At 44.5% G+C, this 16,154-nt stretch overlaps 1 protein-coding gene across 9 annotated transcripts in view; it reads left to right on the top strand.

The window, feature by feature from the left end:
- The window catches only part of LOC135918099 (uncharacterized), a 703,603-nt gene that overhangs the window by 197,518 nt on the left and 489,931 nt on the right, over positions 1-16,154 (top strand). For all 9 annotated transcript variants that reach the window (XM_065451754.2, XM_065451756.2, XM_065451757.2 and 6 more), the window contains one exon: positions 9,459-9,533. In XM_065451754.2, the coding sequence (XP_065307826.2) occupies positions 9,459-9,533 (75 nt within the window). The remainder of the gene's footprint in view (positions 1-9,458; positions 9,534-16,154) is intronic.

The following is a 16,154-nucleotide window of genomic DNA, read 5'->3' as shown; positions in this document are numbered from 1 at the left end:
CCTACGATTTGGCTTTGCTGTGTGAAGTGAACGCGCAGAAGCCATTCCTGGATCCTGCGCGGTGGGAATGCATAATAAATATAGGAACTTTGTTTTTGAGAAAGTGTTCAGTGTGTGCTGTTTGCGCGAAAGGCTCGACCTGCTTTTGGCGCAGTTCGTCGCAAATGACCATGCCAGCCTCAGAAAGCAAGTACTCAGTTTTTATTTTTCTCGATATGACTCGTGCATTTCATCCGTATTAAAGGTAGAGTCTCTTAAAGGCCGAAATATAGTTCGACGAAGCGGGAACGCACCCAGACGTTACGTCACATTAGCAAGATCAACAGCATCTAGTTCGACCAACGGTTCGACATACTGGAGGACGCGGCCAATGCACTCCGACGTGCCCGGCCTCTAACTCTCGCCCTCTTACGTAGATAGGCATTTCGCTGTACTAAAAACTCTAGCGCGACACACGCTCCTACGTTCCGCAAAGCACTTGCGTGCTGCATTTGTATCATCATGACGCAGTACTAAAACTGTCTATTAAGTATGCTATCATCTTTATGAGAGATGGGCTGAAGCTATCAAGACCTGGCCCTGTATTTTCTAGACTGGAAATGACTATGAATATGTCATCAGGTGTCGCAAGAGGAAGAAGTTATCAGGCACATGGGGTAAGTCTGGGTCAGTTGGTCATCGGCACCCTTGATTATCTGTACAAAAGAAATTAATGAAGGAGTTCGCAATGTGCAAGGGATTGTCAAGGAGAAGGTCCCCCGATTGTGTCAGAACTCTTACGGCATTACGATTGAATTGACCTAAGAAACAGTTCAATACTTTCCATTATTTTTTACAGCATTGCCAGCACACCTAATTTCGCCCAGGCACACAAAGCCCTCCTTTCCCATTGACGGGCATGGCCCCTGGTTGCAGCCGGCATGATGGCAGTGCTTCTGTGTGAGCTCACACATTGGGCCTTCCAAAATTTGCAGCTTCATCTTAAGCAATACAACATTCCGCTTTGTCGGCACCGTCTTCTGTCAACTGGGCGGTCCACTGCTGCTTCCGCAGTGCATTTTCGCGCTCGCTCAGAAGTGGGTGGGGGCCGCTTCGCTTCCCATTTTTTTTTTTTTCTCCTCACGCGCAGCTCAGTTGTGCGTGGATGTGAGGTGGCTAGCGTCATATTGTGGCGGTCGGGCGGAATTCACTGCGCGGTGGCTTACAAAAAGTGTTCTATTTAAATTGAGGACGACGCAACGAACTATGGAAAGAAGAATGATGGGTGTAACATTAAGGGATAAGAAAAGAGCAGACTGGCTGAGGGAACAAACGCGAGTTAATGACATCTTAGTTGAAATCAAGAAAAAAGAAATGGGCATGGGCAGGACATGTAATTAGGAGGGAAGATAAGCAATGGTCATTAAGGGTTACGGACTGGATTCCAAGGGAAGGGAAGCATAGCAGAGGGCGGCAGAAAGTTAGGTGGGCGGATGAGATTAAGAAGTTTGCAGGGACAACATGGCCACAATTAGTACATGACTGGGGTAGTTGGAGACGTATGGAAGAGGCCTTTGCCCTGCAGTGAGCGTAACCAGGCTGATGATGATGATGAATGGTGGCAGATACAAATGTGCGTAGGCACACGTGTCACACTGCCTCGGCATCATTCGTTTAAGCAGAAATTAGGAATGCAAATTTCACGATTATGCTGCATAAATAATGCCATCCTGAAGACAAGGTTTTGATCGCTATATCCAATATACGATGAATAACATATCGTTATGTATGTTTTTTTTTTCTTATAGCCCTAATGTATGAATCGACACTCTTAAGTTGGCTCATTATTATAACTGATATGTTGTTATGTGCGGTATCGCTGCAAGTGGACTGCACTGTAGTAAGAAAATTAGATAATATGTGGTCGATAAGTGTGCCCTATTTATTTGTGGGACAGTGAGTTGGAAGAGTAATTAGGTTTTGATACCTGGTTGTGGTTAAGCTTAATATGGGATGTTTTCTTTGTTCTATTTTTTCTATTTTTATTGTGTCCATTATTCTTTGTCATTCGTGCTATTATTTGATGCATGTTATTTGACGATTCTCTTAAATAAGTGTAATTACACTTCTGACAAAGTACAGGAGCGCAGATTTTTGGGCTAGTTGGTTCGTTGCATCAATCGAAGTTGTAGCACTGGATTGACAGGGACTGTAGCGCACGTCCTGTCGACTTTCATGTCCCTGTCAATCCAGCGCTATGGCTTCAATTGGTGCCTGACGAAGTAATTTGTTTTGTGCACATGTAAGTGCAGATAAGATTTTGTTTGGTCTTCTTATGTTCTTGTTATATTGTTATATGAAGCTGCTATGTCTGCGATGAGAGTGTCTGTCGCTGCTGCTTTGTATTTCGGGGCTGCGGCCAAGTCAAGCCGTTTAGGACAGCCTTTTCTGCAGCTCCCTTGTCTGTATTTCTTGAGGCAGAAATAAATTATTATTATTATTATTAAACCCAGTTAGGCATTTAACATAGTGAATAAATAGTGAGTTGGATGTATCTAAAAGGTCAATATTAATATCGCCCATGATAATGACATTTTTCTGCTAGAATGTTAGTTTCTGCAGCAAATCACCTAGGCCTAAGTAATACGCGCTTCCAGATGATGAAGGTAAACGATAGATGCGACCACCTATTAGGTTTTTCTTATCTTGTTGAAAAAACTAATCATTAAATTTGACCCAAAACAAATTTGCAGTTAGCCAAGTTGAGCGTCAAGTCAGATTGCCTGTGGAAACGCAACTCGGAGGATTAAAAAAAAAGGCAGCACCACCATGATTACTGTAATGCCCCAACCACTGGCATGCGCCGAAAGCTTCGGCGCGCGCTGGCAAGAGAACGCGTCGTTTTGCTTCGGCTGGAGGGAAAGGGTGCGCAACCACTGGAGACAAGCTCCGACGCGCGCCGAAGCTCGCTCCTCGGCTGCGGCGCATTGTTGCTGGACTATTCCGTCTTCATCCATCAAAGTCCGGCCTAAAACAGCCTGCTGTAAACTAAGCTTGAAACAATAAGTTAGTGATCTGTATGTGCTTTTAGATATAAAAAACACGTTTGAATAATGAATATACACCTGCCGCAACAGTTTGTTATTTTTGAAGTAACAATAGTGTACAAAATATCGACATCATCGCTCGCGCGTTGTCTGTCTGCAAGATCGCTTTGCAAACACCTGCACGACGATGCCATATATCAAAAACTGTTGCACCATTTCATTTTTTGGTAGCTTATTGCACAGCCAACTATGTAAGAATTAGGCCTGCAATGTATAACTGAAAAAAATCTGTGTTGGGAATATTGCCATGTAGTAGTGACGGTAAATAAATAGTGCCGGCTCAATCGCAACGATAGCAGCGAGCAATGTCGGCAATCGTAGAAAATTTCATCTGTGGGTCAAGCGCGTCGGTTTGCATATGGCAGTCGTCGAAAGCTACAGCCTATTCGCTGGTGCCCGCGCGCCTTCCAGAAAGTACAACACAATTCGTGTCGCGTATGCAATCAGATTAGCAAGGTTCTTCGACAACAGACAGAACCATCGATAACATTTGCGAAACTTCCGATACATTCAGGCGCATCCTGCACCGAGCGATAACGTTTAACATGTTTTAGCCGGTGAAATATGGTAATCAGATACAGATGAAGCATCCGTGTCAATATAATTATGCTTGTTGGTGCATGAGAGAAATGTGAAAAGTGGCTTCTGAGAAAATCAGCAAAACAGAATTGAAACACCTGTAGCATTCACACACAAAAAAAAAACTAGAATAGCTACAATGTATGTAATTTGTATCTTGTTGCCCCCCAATTCTTGATTCTGCCAAATCTAGCCCATGGAGCACCTCTGTTATTCTAGGTTGTTTTGATGCATCAACACCGCATCCGGAGGCCTTCACATTGAGTGTATTGCTACAAAACGTTTTCACAGTGTAAGGGCCATGTTCTATTGTAACTGGTTTCCACATATCAAGTTTGCCTTTCTTTACATTAATGAAATGACATACCGTCAGATAATACAAGCTTGAAAATTAGACGGTTTTAATAGGAGTCTTTCATTGCCCTTTGCCAAGTCGTACTATTGAAGCACTTATTCGAATGTATGGGAGCAGCTCATTTGCATAGTATAAGAAATATATGAACAGGTTATTTTCACAATTTATACACTTCATCACCAGAAAAAAAAATTGCAGTTTATTGTTTTCAGCCTGCTATGATGTTTTGACTGAGAAAGATATATTCAATTTGTTCTGCGAGGCACGCAATAATTGATGCGGCATATTATTTGATTGCACAACACTGCATACAGTAGCCAGCCATTATTAAACTCAGAAGAAATTATTAGCACAATGCATATGATCAGGCACATAGCATATTATTGCACTTTCTTAATTCATGCCAGAGCGACGACCACAGGCGTCCTTCTCCAACAAGGTCAGCATCCATCGTGCCTCCTTACCATCGGGCTTCACACCCTCAGCATGTTCAACCTCAGCTTTGTGGTGTTTAAAACAACCTCAAGTGCGTCTTACGGTTCCAGGGATAAGAAAGAAGACCGTCCTGCCTACCTTGGCCTTGAAGCAAGCAGCTCTGGATTGTTTGCACACTTTCTACTTTGATCGAGTCCACATATATACGGATGGTTCTTCCACTCAGACCAGCTCCACCAGCGCAGTGGTTATACCATCACGATCACTAAGCATCCTATACAAAATTTCTCACTTGACAACATCGACCGGTTCGGAGCTTGTTTCCCTCCAAGGTGCCGTTGATTATATTAATAACCAACCGGCTAATCGGTGGGCAATATTCTGCGATTCAAAGGCGGCCTTACAATGTCTTCTGTCATCTCTTCGTCGCGGGTCATGTGAACAACTCGTGTCGGAGATACGAGAAATGCACCATCACATGATCATGAAAGGACACGACGTCGTGTTTCAGTGGCTGCCTGGTCATTGCGGTATCTCCGGCAACGACTTCGCTGAAGAAGCTGCTAGGAAAGCCCACGAAGGGGCAACCCTTGTTTCTGTACCTTTATCGCGGACCGATGCAGCCCAACACTTAGGGCAAGCTAGCGCACTCTTTTGACATTGGAAAAGTGGCACACACCTGAATTCACTCAACATCAATTGCATTCCCTCGATCCCTCTATGCAACTGCGGCTGTTACCAGGTCTTCTGTGAAATGAGGAAACAGTGCTGTGCCGCTTACGTTTCGGTGTCACATTCATCAGTGCATATGCATTTTTGGTTGGAATGGCTGATAGCGCCGAGTGCAATGCCTGCGGTGTCGAGGAAACCATAGAACACCTAATGTGCTACTGCCCATCTTTTGAAAGGCAAGACCTCTGCAGAGCTCTCAATCAGCTAGATGGAAAGCCGTTCACCTTGAACAAGATCTTGGTTCACCTTGAACAAGATCTTGGGACCATGGCCTCGCATATCGCAGCTACAAAAGGCCACAAAAGCGCTGCTGCGATATTGGAAAGATACCAGATTGAGTCGGCGTCTGTGATCCAGACTGAGTGACCGACTGATATCCCCAGTGGACTTTCTATTCTTTTAATCTTTCCGTCCTCCTTTCCCTTTCCCCAGTGTAGGGTAGCTAACCGGGCTCAGTCTTGGTTAACCTCCCTACCTTTCATTTATCATTTTCTCTCTCCTTAATTCATGCCCTTTTTTTAATTGCACGAAAACTACTGCACTAAAATAGTATACTAGTACATACTTAAAAAGCACAATTTTATATTACGATAATAGTCAATCATTCAAATTTTCATTGTAGTGCCCAGGAAGAGCTGGAGAGCCTTTGTACTGGTGCACTTAAAGAGCACTATGTGAGACAAAATGTAGAGAAAACATGAATGCAGTAGACAAAAAAATGGAAGATAGAGAAACAAATAGGGAAAAAAGGAAACATGGAAAAGTAAAAGGGAGTTAATCCTACATGATTATCTACAGATACACAAAACACAGGAAATGAACTCTGAAGTATGTTTTGGAGTCGAGTCTTATTAGCACAGTCGTGTAACAAGCCCAGGCAACGAATGTGGAATGCTACCTGGTTTAGTTTTGTGGCACGAACAAATGCATATCATCAAGAAGCTTTAAGGAATGTATAATGTCATGGACCACCTTATACAGGAACAAAAGGTGTCATTAATTAAGTTTTGAATCTAGAGGTGCGAGTTGAAGTATATTTGAGAAGGCTCAACTGTGGTCTCCAGAATGGCAAAAGTGGTGCTTTAAGATAGACATCAATTTATTCTGGATGCGTTCAATGAGGTCAGAATTAGATTTGCTCATTGCACCCCTTCCTACAGAGGCATACTCTAGTAGTTGAAGGCACACAGCAGAATTTCAGAAACACAACAGGTGAGTGGAAATCATGCAATATAAGGCATGCAATTCCAAGAGCGTGAATGACATGTTGTGTAATTATCTATGTGAAGGGAAGCTTAGCATTTTGTCGAAGTACACACCAAGATCTTTCATTTCATCGATCCTAAGGAGTGGGGCATCACGTAGGGTGTATCGAAATTTCACATGGTGCGTTTTGTGCATGTAACTTAATGTCATAGTGTTGGAAGCACTTAAGAGTACTTATTGTTTCTGAACCAGTTTGAGAATGAAAAAAATGTCTTTTTGGAAGTCGATGCAGTGGTGAACACTGTTGACAGTCTGAAATAGTCTGAAATGTCGGCACACAAAGTCGTGCTGTTCATTTATTAAAATGCTCTTAGCACTAAGAGAAAGCGAGGAATCTCATATCGATTCAAACACCTGACACACTGAAGAGGATAGATATAGGTCGGCAGTTAGTAACTGCACATCTAGCACCTGATTTGTGCATGGGCAATGTTCATGCTACCTTCCGAGTGCTAAAAAAGGTACTAGACTAGGGAACTATTGAAGATGCTTGTGAGAACGAGGAACAAGTATGCTTCCATACGTCTTAACCCTTTCAGACACCACTTTATCCTGTTGATTGAAAAGTTGCTTTCACCACATCTCTTGCATCCCCAGAATCGTAGAAAGTGTACAGCTGCAGCAAATATTAACAATTTTCAATTGTTTAGCGAGTTTTGTCAAGTTTACAAAATTTTGACTCCATGCGAAAACTCACTACAGGAACACAAAATATGAAAACATGTACTATTTCGTGTTTTGAAAAGCTTGAAAAGCACTTATCCAGCCACTTGACAATTATGCCTGGTGCACGACATTGTAAAAAACAATGAAAGAAGTGAACCCGCTACATACAACATACTGACACAGAGTAACAACACCCAGCCGTCTACCTTCCCACTCATTTTGTTAAAACGTTCTGCACATTATTCAAAATTGCAGCACAGTTCCAATAATAAGTGTTTCAAGATGTATGAAACACATTTTAAATATCATTACTTTCATCAGTGCTTTTGCTATTGATGCACTCTTTTGCTGTGCCCAATTGTGTAGACAGCTTCTCAAAGGGTTAAGCTCTGTGAAGGAAATACCATCAGCACCACAAGAAAGGGAAAGTTTAAGGCAAAGCTTAAGGCACTTCATATACTTGGAAACGAGGTTTTCATTGACTGTTAGCATACACTGCGCCAGACTGAGAAGGAAGGTTACTTGAAGCATATTTCACATCATATAGCAAACAGAAATGTTCTGCAAAGGCATCAGCAGTGTTCGAGACAACACCACTATTTTCATGAAGAAGACGTACATCTTTGGCACCCCTTTTAGAAGAGAGAGCCCACAAAGCTTCAGAAATATTTTCAATTATGTGTCACGCTGGCTTCAACACAACCAATGTGGTCAAAGTGATGATTCTAATAATAATAATAATAATAATAATAATAATAATAATAATCTTAGTGGTAACTTGGCACACTAGACTAAAAAGAAGGCTGATGCCTGTATGTTAGAGCATCTGATAACCAGCCATCTAAAGCAGGAATTCGCAGGATGCAGAAGACACTTCCCTCCCCTCCACGTGCACACACACTTGCTCAATAACATAGCACGGCACACACGCACACACTCGACAGGTGCACAACACACAGGAGTGCCAATGAAGTCTGGTTCCAAGGAAGGAGAATCCAAATCGCCAGGGGGTCTGAGAGAAAGCTCTGCATGCCAGATATAATCATAGAGTTGTGGTGTCAGGCCATTCAGGCGTGATGAGGGCTCAGGCTGTGCTGACCACTTGTTCAGACGAACCGAAGAAAGATTAATGCTGTTTAGAGAGACGTCAAACACCCTGCAGCATAGACTAGTGCAATGTTGCGTTGGTATTGCAGGGTGTGCTACTTGAGGGGTTTGAGGCAATCCTCGAAGGCTGGCATGAGCTTGTGACAACCAAAAAGACGGGAGTAAAGGGTGCGTATTGTCCGGTGCTGAACAAGCTTAAGTTTGTTAGCATTGCGAGTTTGGCACGGGAACTATGCTGATGAGCAGTACTCAAGTCGTGACAGAATGATAGAAGTGTAGAGTGCTCGGAAAACCTTAGGTCATCAGGGAAGGGAGACACGGGACACAAACCCAAGAAAGGGCCGGTGCTTACATACAGTGCTGGTGACATATGCGGAAAAGTTGAGAGAACAGCTAAATGCTACACCCAGAATGAGAAGGGCCCGAACAGTCTTTATAGAAGTGCCTCCAAGGAAGAAGGTTGGACGTGCAGCAGTTTTGTTGTGGCTGATACGCATGGCAGCACTTTTTACGGTGCTACTACAAAGTTTGATATTGTAGGCCCAGTCGTTCACCTTTACGGAATGTATTTATTGTAAGCACATATGCTGTGCATCGGCATATTGTTGTTGTGGAAGCGTTAACTTGGTAATCAAACACATTCTGCACAGATGCATTAGTAACTTGGTTTTGAGTACATCTTTGTCCTGACTACAATTTATAGTATTGCAGCAAGAAACATTTTAGTAGAAGCTGAAGAGATTCCAGCAGTTTAAGCATACTGACTGCACATAACACTGATGACACCTTTTCACCTTTCCCACAATGCACTCACATCATCTACAGACAAAGAGGTACTGAAATATATAAATGCTAAATGTTAATTAATTGCTACGAGAAATAACTACATTACAAAATTGCACGGCTAGTACTCAAGATTTAATGATATACGTGATAATGTAATTGCAGTGCCACACGCAGAAATGGGACCAGGCCTTCATCACATCCTTTCTGCATTTATCTTTCAACTGCCCCTTATGGTGCCATGACAATATTTGAAAGGTATATTTCATGCCATTTAGCCTTTTGCTCCAGTTTTTATTCCTATAAATAAAAAAGAAAAGTGTGTTCAAAACCTGCTGGCATGTGAGCCTTGCATTGGACCGCTGAGTTGTTATAGCAGCTTGAAGAACAGACCTACCATGGTTTGCACGTCTTTTCTGTGAGTGTAAGACAAGCTTGTGCTGCTGCAGGAAGGAGCAGCAGAAGGCGGCAGCCCTGACGCCTGGAGGAGGAGCTCGGGCCGCCTTGCAGAGGCTGCTACAAAGGTTGGTCACCATCCTTGTGGACAGTACGCAAGGAACCATCAAAGTGAAAGCCACTGTTGCGACACTTCACCAGAGCCCAAGGGCAAATCTTATGGAGGGCACATTGCATGAACCTTGCAACAATGCTAAGGAACATGTGTAACAAAAAAAGCTTCTTTTTTTTCTGTTCTTTTTATCGTTCAGGAAGATTTTTTGTTTAGAGAGGAAGTGACATGGTTGCCCAATTATTCAGATTATCTTTGTAATTGACACTAGGGGGCCAATATGGTTATCATCACAAAAAGAAAACTGTGTGCTAAACTCACAATTTAATCCGAAATATCAATCTGAAATTGCTGCCTCTAAGCTCTTACTGCCAACAGCGACCACCTAAAGAGTACTGAGACAAAAATTTACTATCTTGTTTTTTTCTGCTCTATTAAGTAGCTAATGACTCAGTAATCACAGCACAAACCTCATTTGCTTTGAAGCACGACAGGTGATTATTTGGAGTCTTGTTTGCGGCGACCAGTCCAAGTTACCGGTTCAGAGAGCAATGAGCGGATACACTAGGTTTGTAAACACAGCTAGACGCATGATCACACAATACTGTGATGTGCGCACTCACTGGTGCATGAGCTTCGTGTTGCTAAGTTCATTTGCTACGCCTGCACATGCTTTGCAGTGTCCTCATCATCATTATCATCATCATCGTCATCCTCGAGCTTGCTTTGGCAATGTAGCATATTCTGGAGCAGGGGGGGGGGGGGGGAGGGGGTTATTCTGTAAGAGTCCACCTAGTGGGATGTCCATTTCGGCCGCTGCTGATTGGCTAGGGCCGCTTGTCTCCTCCTCGCTCATACAGCTGCATCCAATCAGCAGCGGCAGAAATGTCTAGGTGGACTCTTACAAAATACCCCCACCCCAGCATGCAACACAGGTGAAATAGACGGAACAGCACCAGGCTTGGAGGTACTTAGTCTCGGAGGAAGATCGGACTGCACTGAGCTCGCTAGGTTTAATTTATATCCGGCAGGCTTGAAATTAAGGGAGCAGATATGGCTGCCCTTCAATGGGGTTCATTCTGCAGGGCCAAATATAGTCCGACGTAGCGTGAGTGCATGCACACACTACGTCATGTTGCTGAGTACAACCGCATCGATACGTTGATGCACTGGTGCAGCCAATGTAACCGGACGTGACCAACATCCTCTGACTTGCTCGTCGTTGAGATGGTTCTTGCTTCATCCGTGCATTAGTCACGCCAACTGCGCCGACCCACGATGCAATGCGTGAAGAAAAAATGGCACCAGTGCCGCTTTGCCAGCAGTCGCAGACAGCTGGTCAAAGCGGCACACAGCTAGTGAATCGTTTGTGCATGCTCCGAAGACGGCAACCGACGGTGGGCATGTTGAAGTATAGAGGGAGTGGCATTTCGGGTGGTGCAATGCAAGTGACATGACTGGCCGCAAGCGACGCTAACCTGTGCGCCGATAACATCTGATTATAAATGTGCCTTAAGTGTCCAGTGATGCGCACAAACTCGGTCCACTTCTGCTGCCTATCGATGCTGACAGAAGCGAACGAGCAAGCCAAGTGAGCTGGCATTCTCTGGGAAACGGTACAGGGCTAGCTCTCTGGCCCTTGAATCCGGGACTGGCGAACCTTGCAGTCATCCGCAGCTTGTAATAAAGAGCCTATATTTGTGAACAAGTTCAACGTCTGCACATTTATGTTGCTTATAAATGACAATACAACTAGTTTTCCTGTACCAGCAAAAAATAAAGCACCAGGATGATCGGAGCAGCAAGGAACTTGCTTGGCGGCCCCATCCCGCGAGGTCTGCTTCGTGGCCATGACGTACATGCTAGCAGCGCTCTCATTGGCTGTGGCCGTCCGACCAACGTGGCAGTTGTGTGACCTGGTGCAACCGCATCCAGTGAGTTGGTCCTCCATGTGGCGTGCAATGCAGCACGACATGCTGTCAGAACCTGATGAGTGTGTTGAGTGTGGCTATTGATGCGAATGGTCGTACGACAGAGCACGCACAAAACCGCATCATGTGTCTTGCACTCATGGCGGGGAAAATTCTGCATCACTATACCCAACCCTCAATGTGTTGGGCACCAGTCAACAATGCAGTGTGCATGCGGCATTGTGCTGTACTCAAACCTTGCGTGTGGTTAGTGCAGCACAGTCGGGCAGATACTGCAGGAAATGTTCCGACGGACACGACAAAAACTGTTGCAGTGACACAAAGAGCATACCACTACGAGCAACAACTAAGAAGAAGAGCACATGCAAGAAGCATGGTAGCCTACACAAACTCATGCCGTAGCATTTTCTCGGTTGTTTCCAGACCCAGTCTGGTATGTCCATTGACCATTGACATAACAGACCCAGTCTGTTATGTCAATGTTGCAAAGTGTTGCGCTTTGCGATTGGCTGCATACACCTACCTTAACATTGATTTTAAATTTGTTCTGAGCTGTATTTGCCACACAAAATGGTCTGAAGTTGTGTCCACTTCAAAATTTTGTGTCGGTGCTCCTTTAAGCATGCCTTTCACAACACCAAGAAGTGTGAAGCCACTACTATGTCGTCTGTTTCGAAACATTCCAAAACAATGCGTGTGCCTTGCTGGACTTGCATTGCTCCGCATGTTCTGGTTCTGGCCCCCAATGGCACAGCAAGCGTGTTGCTGTGGCATTATGCCACAGCAACACCCTTGCAACCCGCGTCCCCCCAACACAAGGGGGGACGCGGGTCTTGAAATCGCAAAAAAATGGTCCAAAATGGCAATTTTCAAAAATTGCGTTTTTGAAGTCTTTAATGTCCCAACTATGCCTCTACAAAATATTATGGCTCAATTCCTACTTAAAGTATAAAAAAACGGCAATTTAGAAACGCCGGTGAGCCGAAATTGAACGCCAAGCGCGAAGGTTTGCCTCATTTTCAAGCTGCCGTAGCTCCGCGCGATGCAAACTGATCGGCGCCATCTTGGTCTCGTTTGAAAGCTGGTTTCCCGCTCTCCATTCTGGCGCCCCTCGGCACGATATGGCATGCTTAGACCCTCGTGCAGCGGAGCGATCGGCACCCGTTCTCAAGCAAGAAATCGTCGCGAGACAGCTGCTGATTGGGTGAAACGGGCGCCTCCTCGAGGCGCAGCCCTCTGATTGGCCGTGACGCATGCTTCGCCTGCCGCGGCCCCGCGGCAGTGTTGCCAGATTTGGCTGTATATAGCCAAATGGGGCTACAGAAAAAATATTTTTGGCGTCGACTTGGGCGAGTTGGCTACGTGGCTATATTTGGGCTACTGAAAATCTGCGACTTGGCTTTGTTTGGGCTATGTGTGGCACCTTAATCCATGCTCCAGAGGTGACTCTCATAAAGTAGAAACAAATCTTGAATGCTATGTTTTAGCTGGCTGAGCCGGCAGAGCGCGTGTGTGCGCGCGAAATGCTCCCCTTCCCCTCAGTGCATCGTTCTCTGAGCCGATGATTTTATACTTGACGCACTTAAATTTGCACCGTGCTTCACCGTGCTAAAATTTACTCCAGCAATGTCGTCTCATCATCGTCTTATCCCGACCCCCAATCGCCGGGCATCGGGAAGGGCCTGGGTGTGGAGGGTGCTTCACAGTACACTGTACTAACATGGCTATGCTGAGAAACGGAGAGCAATGAGGTTGGGCTATCGTGGGGCCGACATGAAAAAATGGAAGCACGGGTAGATGAAACGCTCCAATGTGCCCATGGCGAAGGCGTCTGGTTGAAGTATCGCGCTGGGCGCAGTTTTCGACCTAGTCCGAGTTTCTCATGGTAAGCTTTTTACTGCCATTTTCCTTTGCATGCGAAATGCACTTTAACGCGACAGGCGTTAAGGGCCCCGTGTCGCAGAAAATCCGGCGTCGACGTCATTGTCCGTGCGAGAAAAATTATCGCGAACAACGTAGGCCTTTCGGCTGGCGCATATGCATTAATGAAGTAATTGTTTTTCTCAAAGTAAAATGCCTCAGAAAATTCGTAAAGTACGACTTACACTCAACCTACAGACATGATAGCGTGGAATTGTAATTTGAATATACATGAAAACATCTTTGCTACGCGGAACCCCGAACACAAATCCCTTTTCCAGCTTCCGTTTGAAGTCTTTGTAGTGGGCCGATGGTTTGGGCTAGTTGGTTTTCCATGAGACTGAGTGATGCAGCGTGGAGCAGGACAGGGGACACTGAAAAAAAAAAAAACGAGGACAAGCGGTTACTGCCAAGTAGGAGCAGCGCGCCCCGCTCGGTTCGATACGACACCATACAGATAGATGGCAGTCGCCTCCGCGGCAGCGGCAGCACTTGCCGTGCAAGTGGAATGAAAAAAAAAAAGAACCAGAAAGCTCGCCTTCGTGCATATTGTTCGCTTCCAGCGTTTGCAGGCAAACGATTATGGTTGCATACGCTGCAGTTGCCGGGAAGCGTGAGAAGCACTCAGGGATCTTTGAATGCTATCACGTTCCACTCTTAAATGTGAATAATAAAGAGCTGAGAACCAATTTTCATGGTACCTATTTTTTATTTCAATAGAAAGTTTACCAGTCAGAGTACGTAATCAAGAAGTAGTAACGCGGAAAATGCCATGAAACATTTTTTATCGGAATTTTTTGTTCTGCAGTGAGGATGTAGTCTTTCACTGGCAGCTTGCTAAAAGCGGTGATAGGTGAGCGCGATAGTGATTATACGCCGGCATTAGTGGGAGGCAGACGAGAAGTGCGGCCGTAATTGTGACAAAGTATTCTGTCAAGCAATTCAAAATTCACGCGATTCATTTTTTCCGAAGTGCTAAGTACTTTTGCGGTAATAGCTACGTGTTTTAATTTTTTCCTGCCGAACTGCTTTGGTATTTGAACAGTCAAAGGGAAACCAATCGGATTGAAAACGAAACGACGATTTTACAAGTGATACGCAGTTCAGCGTGTTGCCGTAGCCATGCGTGCGCTTTTGATTTCCGAAGCATAGAATAAAGCGAAAGTTTCTAATATCACAGCAACTGCAACTTTAAGCTATAGTTATGTTGTACTTAATAACAGCCGACTTACAGTAATCGACTACATCCGAAGTACAAAGATTTCATTGCCAGGCTTCGCCACTTACTGGCCTTTAAGATCTCATTTGTGAATTTAAAATTATAATCCCTACTTCAGTCTCGAACAGCATGCCTGTTTCTATCACCATAAATCATGATCAGTTCATTTCAATCAACGTCTCACAACACTTTCTGGCCAGTTGTCCTCCAAGCGTCCTCCAAGTTCTTTGTTTGAGCTTCCGTTCGACATTCCATTCAATAGGTTCTCCCTCAGCAGCAATTCGCTGGAACTTGAGTTTCCGGGGCCAACAAAAAAGTGTTCTGTGGGCAAGCATTATGTAACTGTTGTAGATGTCAAGGGTTGACCTTCACAGCATCACAGACTTTTTTTCTTTTTCTTTTTTTTTAAATGACGGGTTGTACAAAAAGGGGTTACCGTAGTCGAATGTGAAATGTACATACAGATAAAGCTGAAAATAGCAATGGCTATATTTGGCTACAAATTTGTTTTGCTAATTTTGTGTTTGGCTACATTTGGGCTTCAGTTTCTCTAGCTTTGGGCTACGCCGTGTTGTCCGACCTGGCAACACTGCCCCGCGGCCGCGTTGTTCGGCTCCTTCACGTCGTCAGCTTTCGCCTGCACGCACGTCATTTTTCGCGCTCCTCTTTGTTTCCTAGTATTTTTCGTCCTGCCTTTTTCTTAATCGTTCTTGTAGATATTTTGGCTATTGAGTCGCTTCTTTTAACCACGAATTTCTTGCTTTTGCGTGCCTGGTGTCTTTGTTCCGCGTGTCACGATGGCGCGAGACGCGCGCTTGAAAGCAAGCATGCGAAAAGCAGTCAGCAAAAAGAGACGCGCATGGAATAAGAAGAGCGCTACATCGTCGAGAACTACAGCTTCAGCGATGCCGCAAGCTGCTGTGCCCTTGGTGGATGCGGCTGGATTTGACATGTTTCGCCAACTTCATTTAAATTAACCCATTTACGTGAGCGCACAGTCAAACTGTGTCTTGAGTGTTTCTTTATGGGCTTTGTTTGGAGTGTAAACTGCTTAATATTTTCTCCATAAGAAGCAGTGGTTCGCGTGTAGCGTGTTTATTTTTCGCTCTCAAAGGTTTTGTTCAGTGTTGAAATCATTTATATTTAATTTTCTCTTTTTCTTTTCCTTGGAGGGCTTATATTTTTAGAGTAGAAATGGCAATGCTACAGTCAGGGCTCTGTTGCAACGAACATCTGCATTCATTATTATTATTTTTTTTTACTGTTTCACTGCCGTTCCGTCGCTTTCGTGAAAATTGATTCTGCAGCAGTTTTCTCAAGTATTTGCAATGAATGCAGGGGCTGTTACTTTCACATACGTAAGTGGACTTGATGGAAAAGTAACACCCAGCAAACGATATATATCTTCCTTGCTTCTCTGGTTTCACACCACAACCTCCACACAATACAAGTGCATGTGTGCTGTCGAGCACGCTTCCTCCGGCGAATAAACAGTGCACTGTGAGCGCAATTGGCCCCTGAGGAATACAGAGCAACACAACGATTCTGGTTGGTGGCTTTCTGACTT

This window comes from Dermacentor albipictus, chromosome 3 (genome assembly GCF_038994185.2).
Source record: "Dermacentor albipictus isolate Rhodes 1998 colony chromosome 3, USDA_Dalb.pri_finalv2, whole genome shotgun sequence".
NCBI classification, from domain to species: domain Eukaryota; kingdom Metazoa; phylum Arthropoda; class Arachnida; order Ixodida; family Ixodidae; genus Dermacentor; species Dermacentor albipictus.
This window is presented reverse-complemented; position numbering and strand designations above follow the sequence as displayed.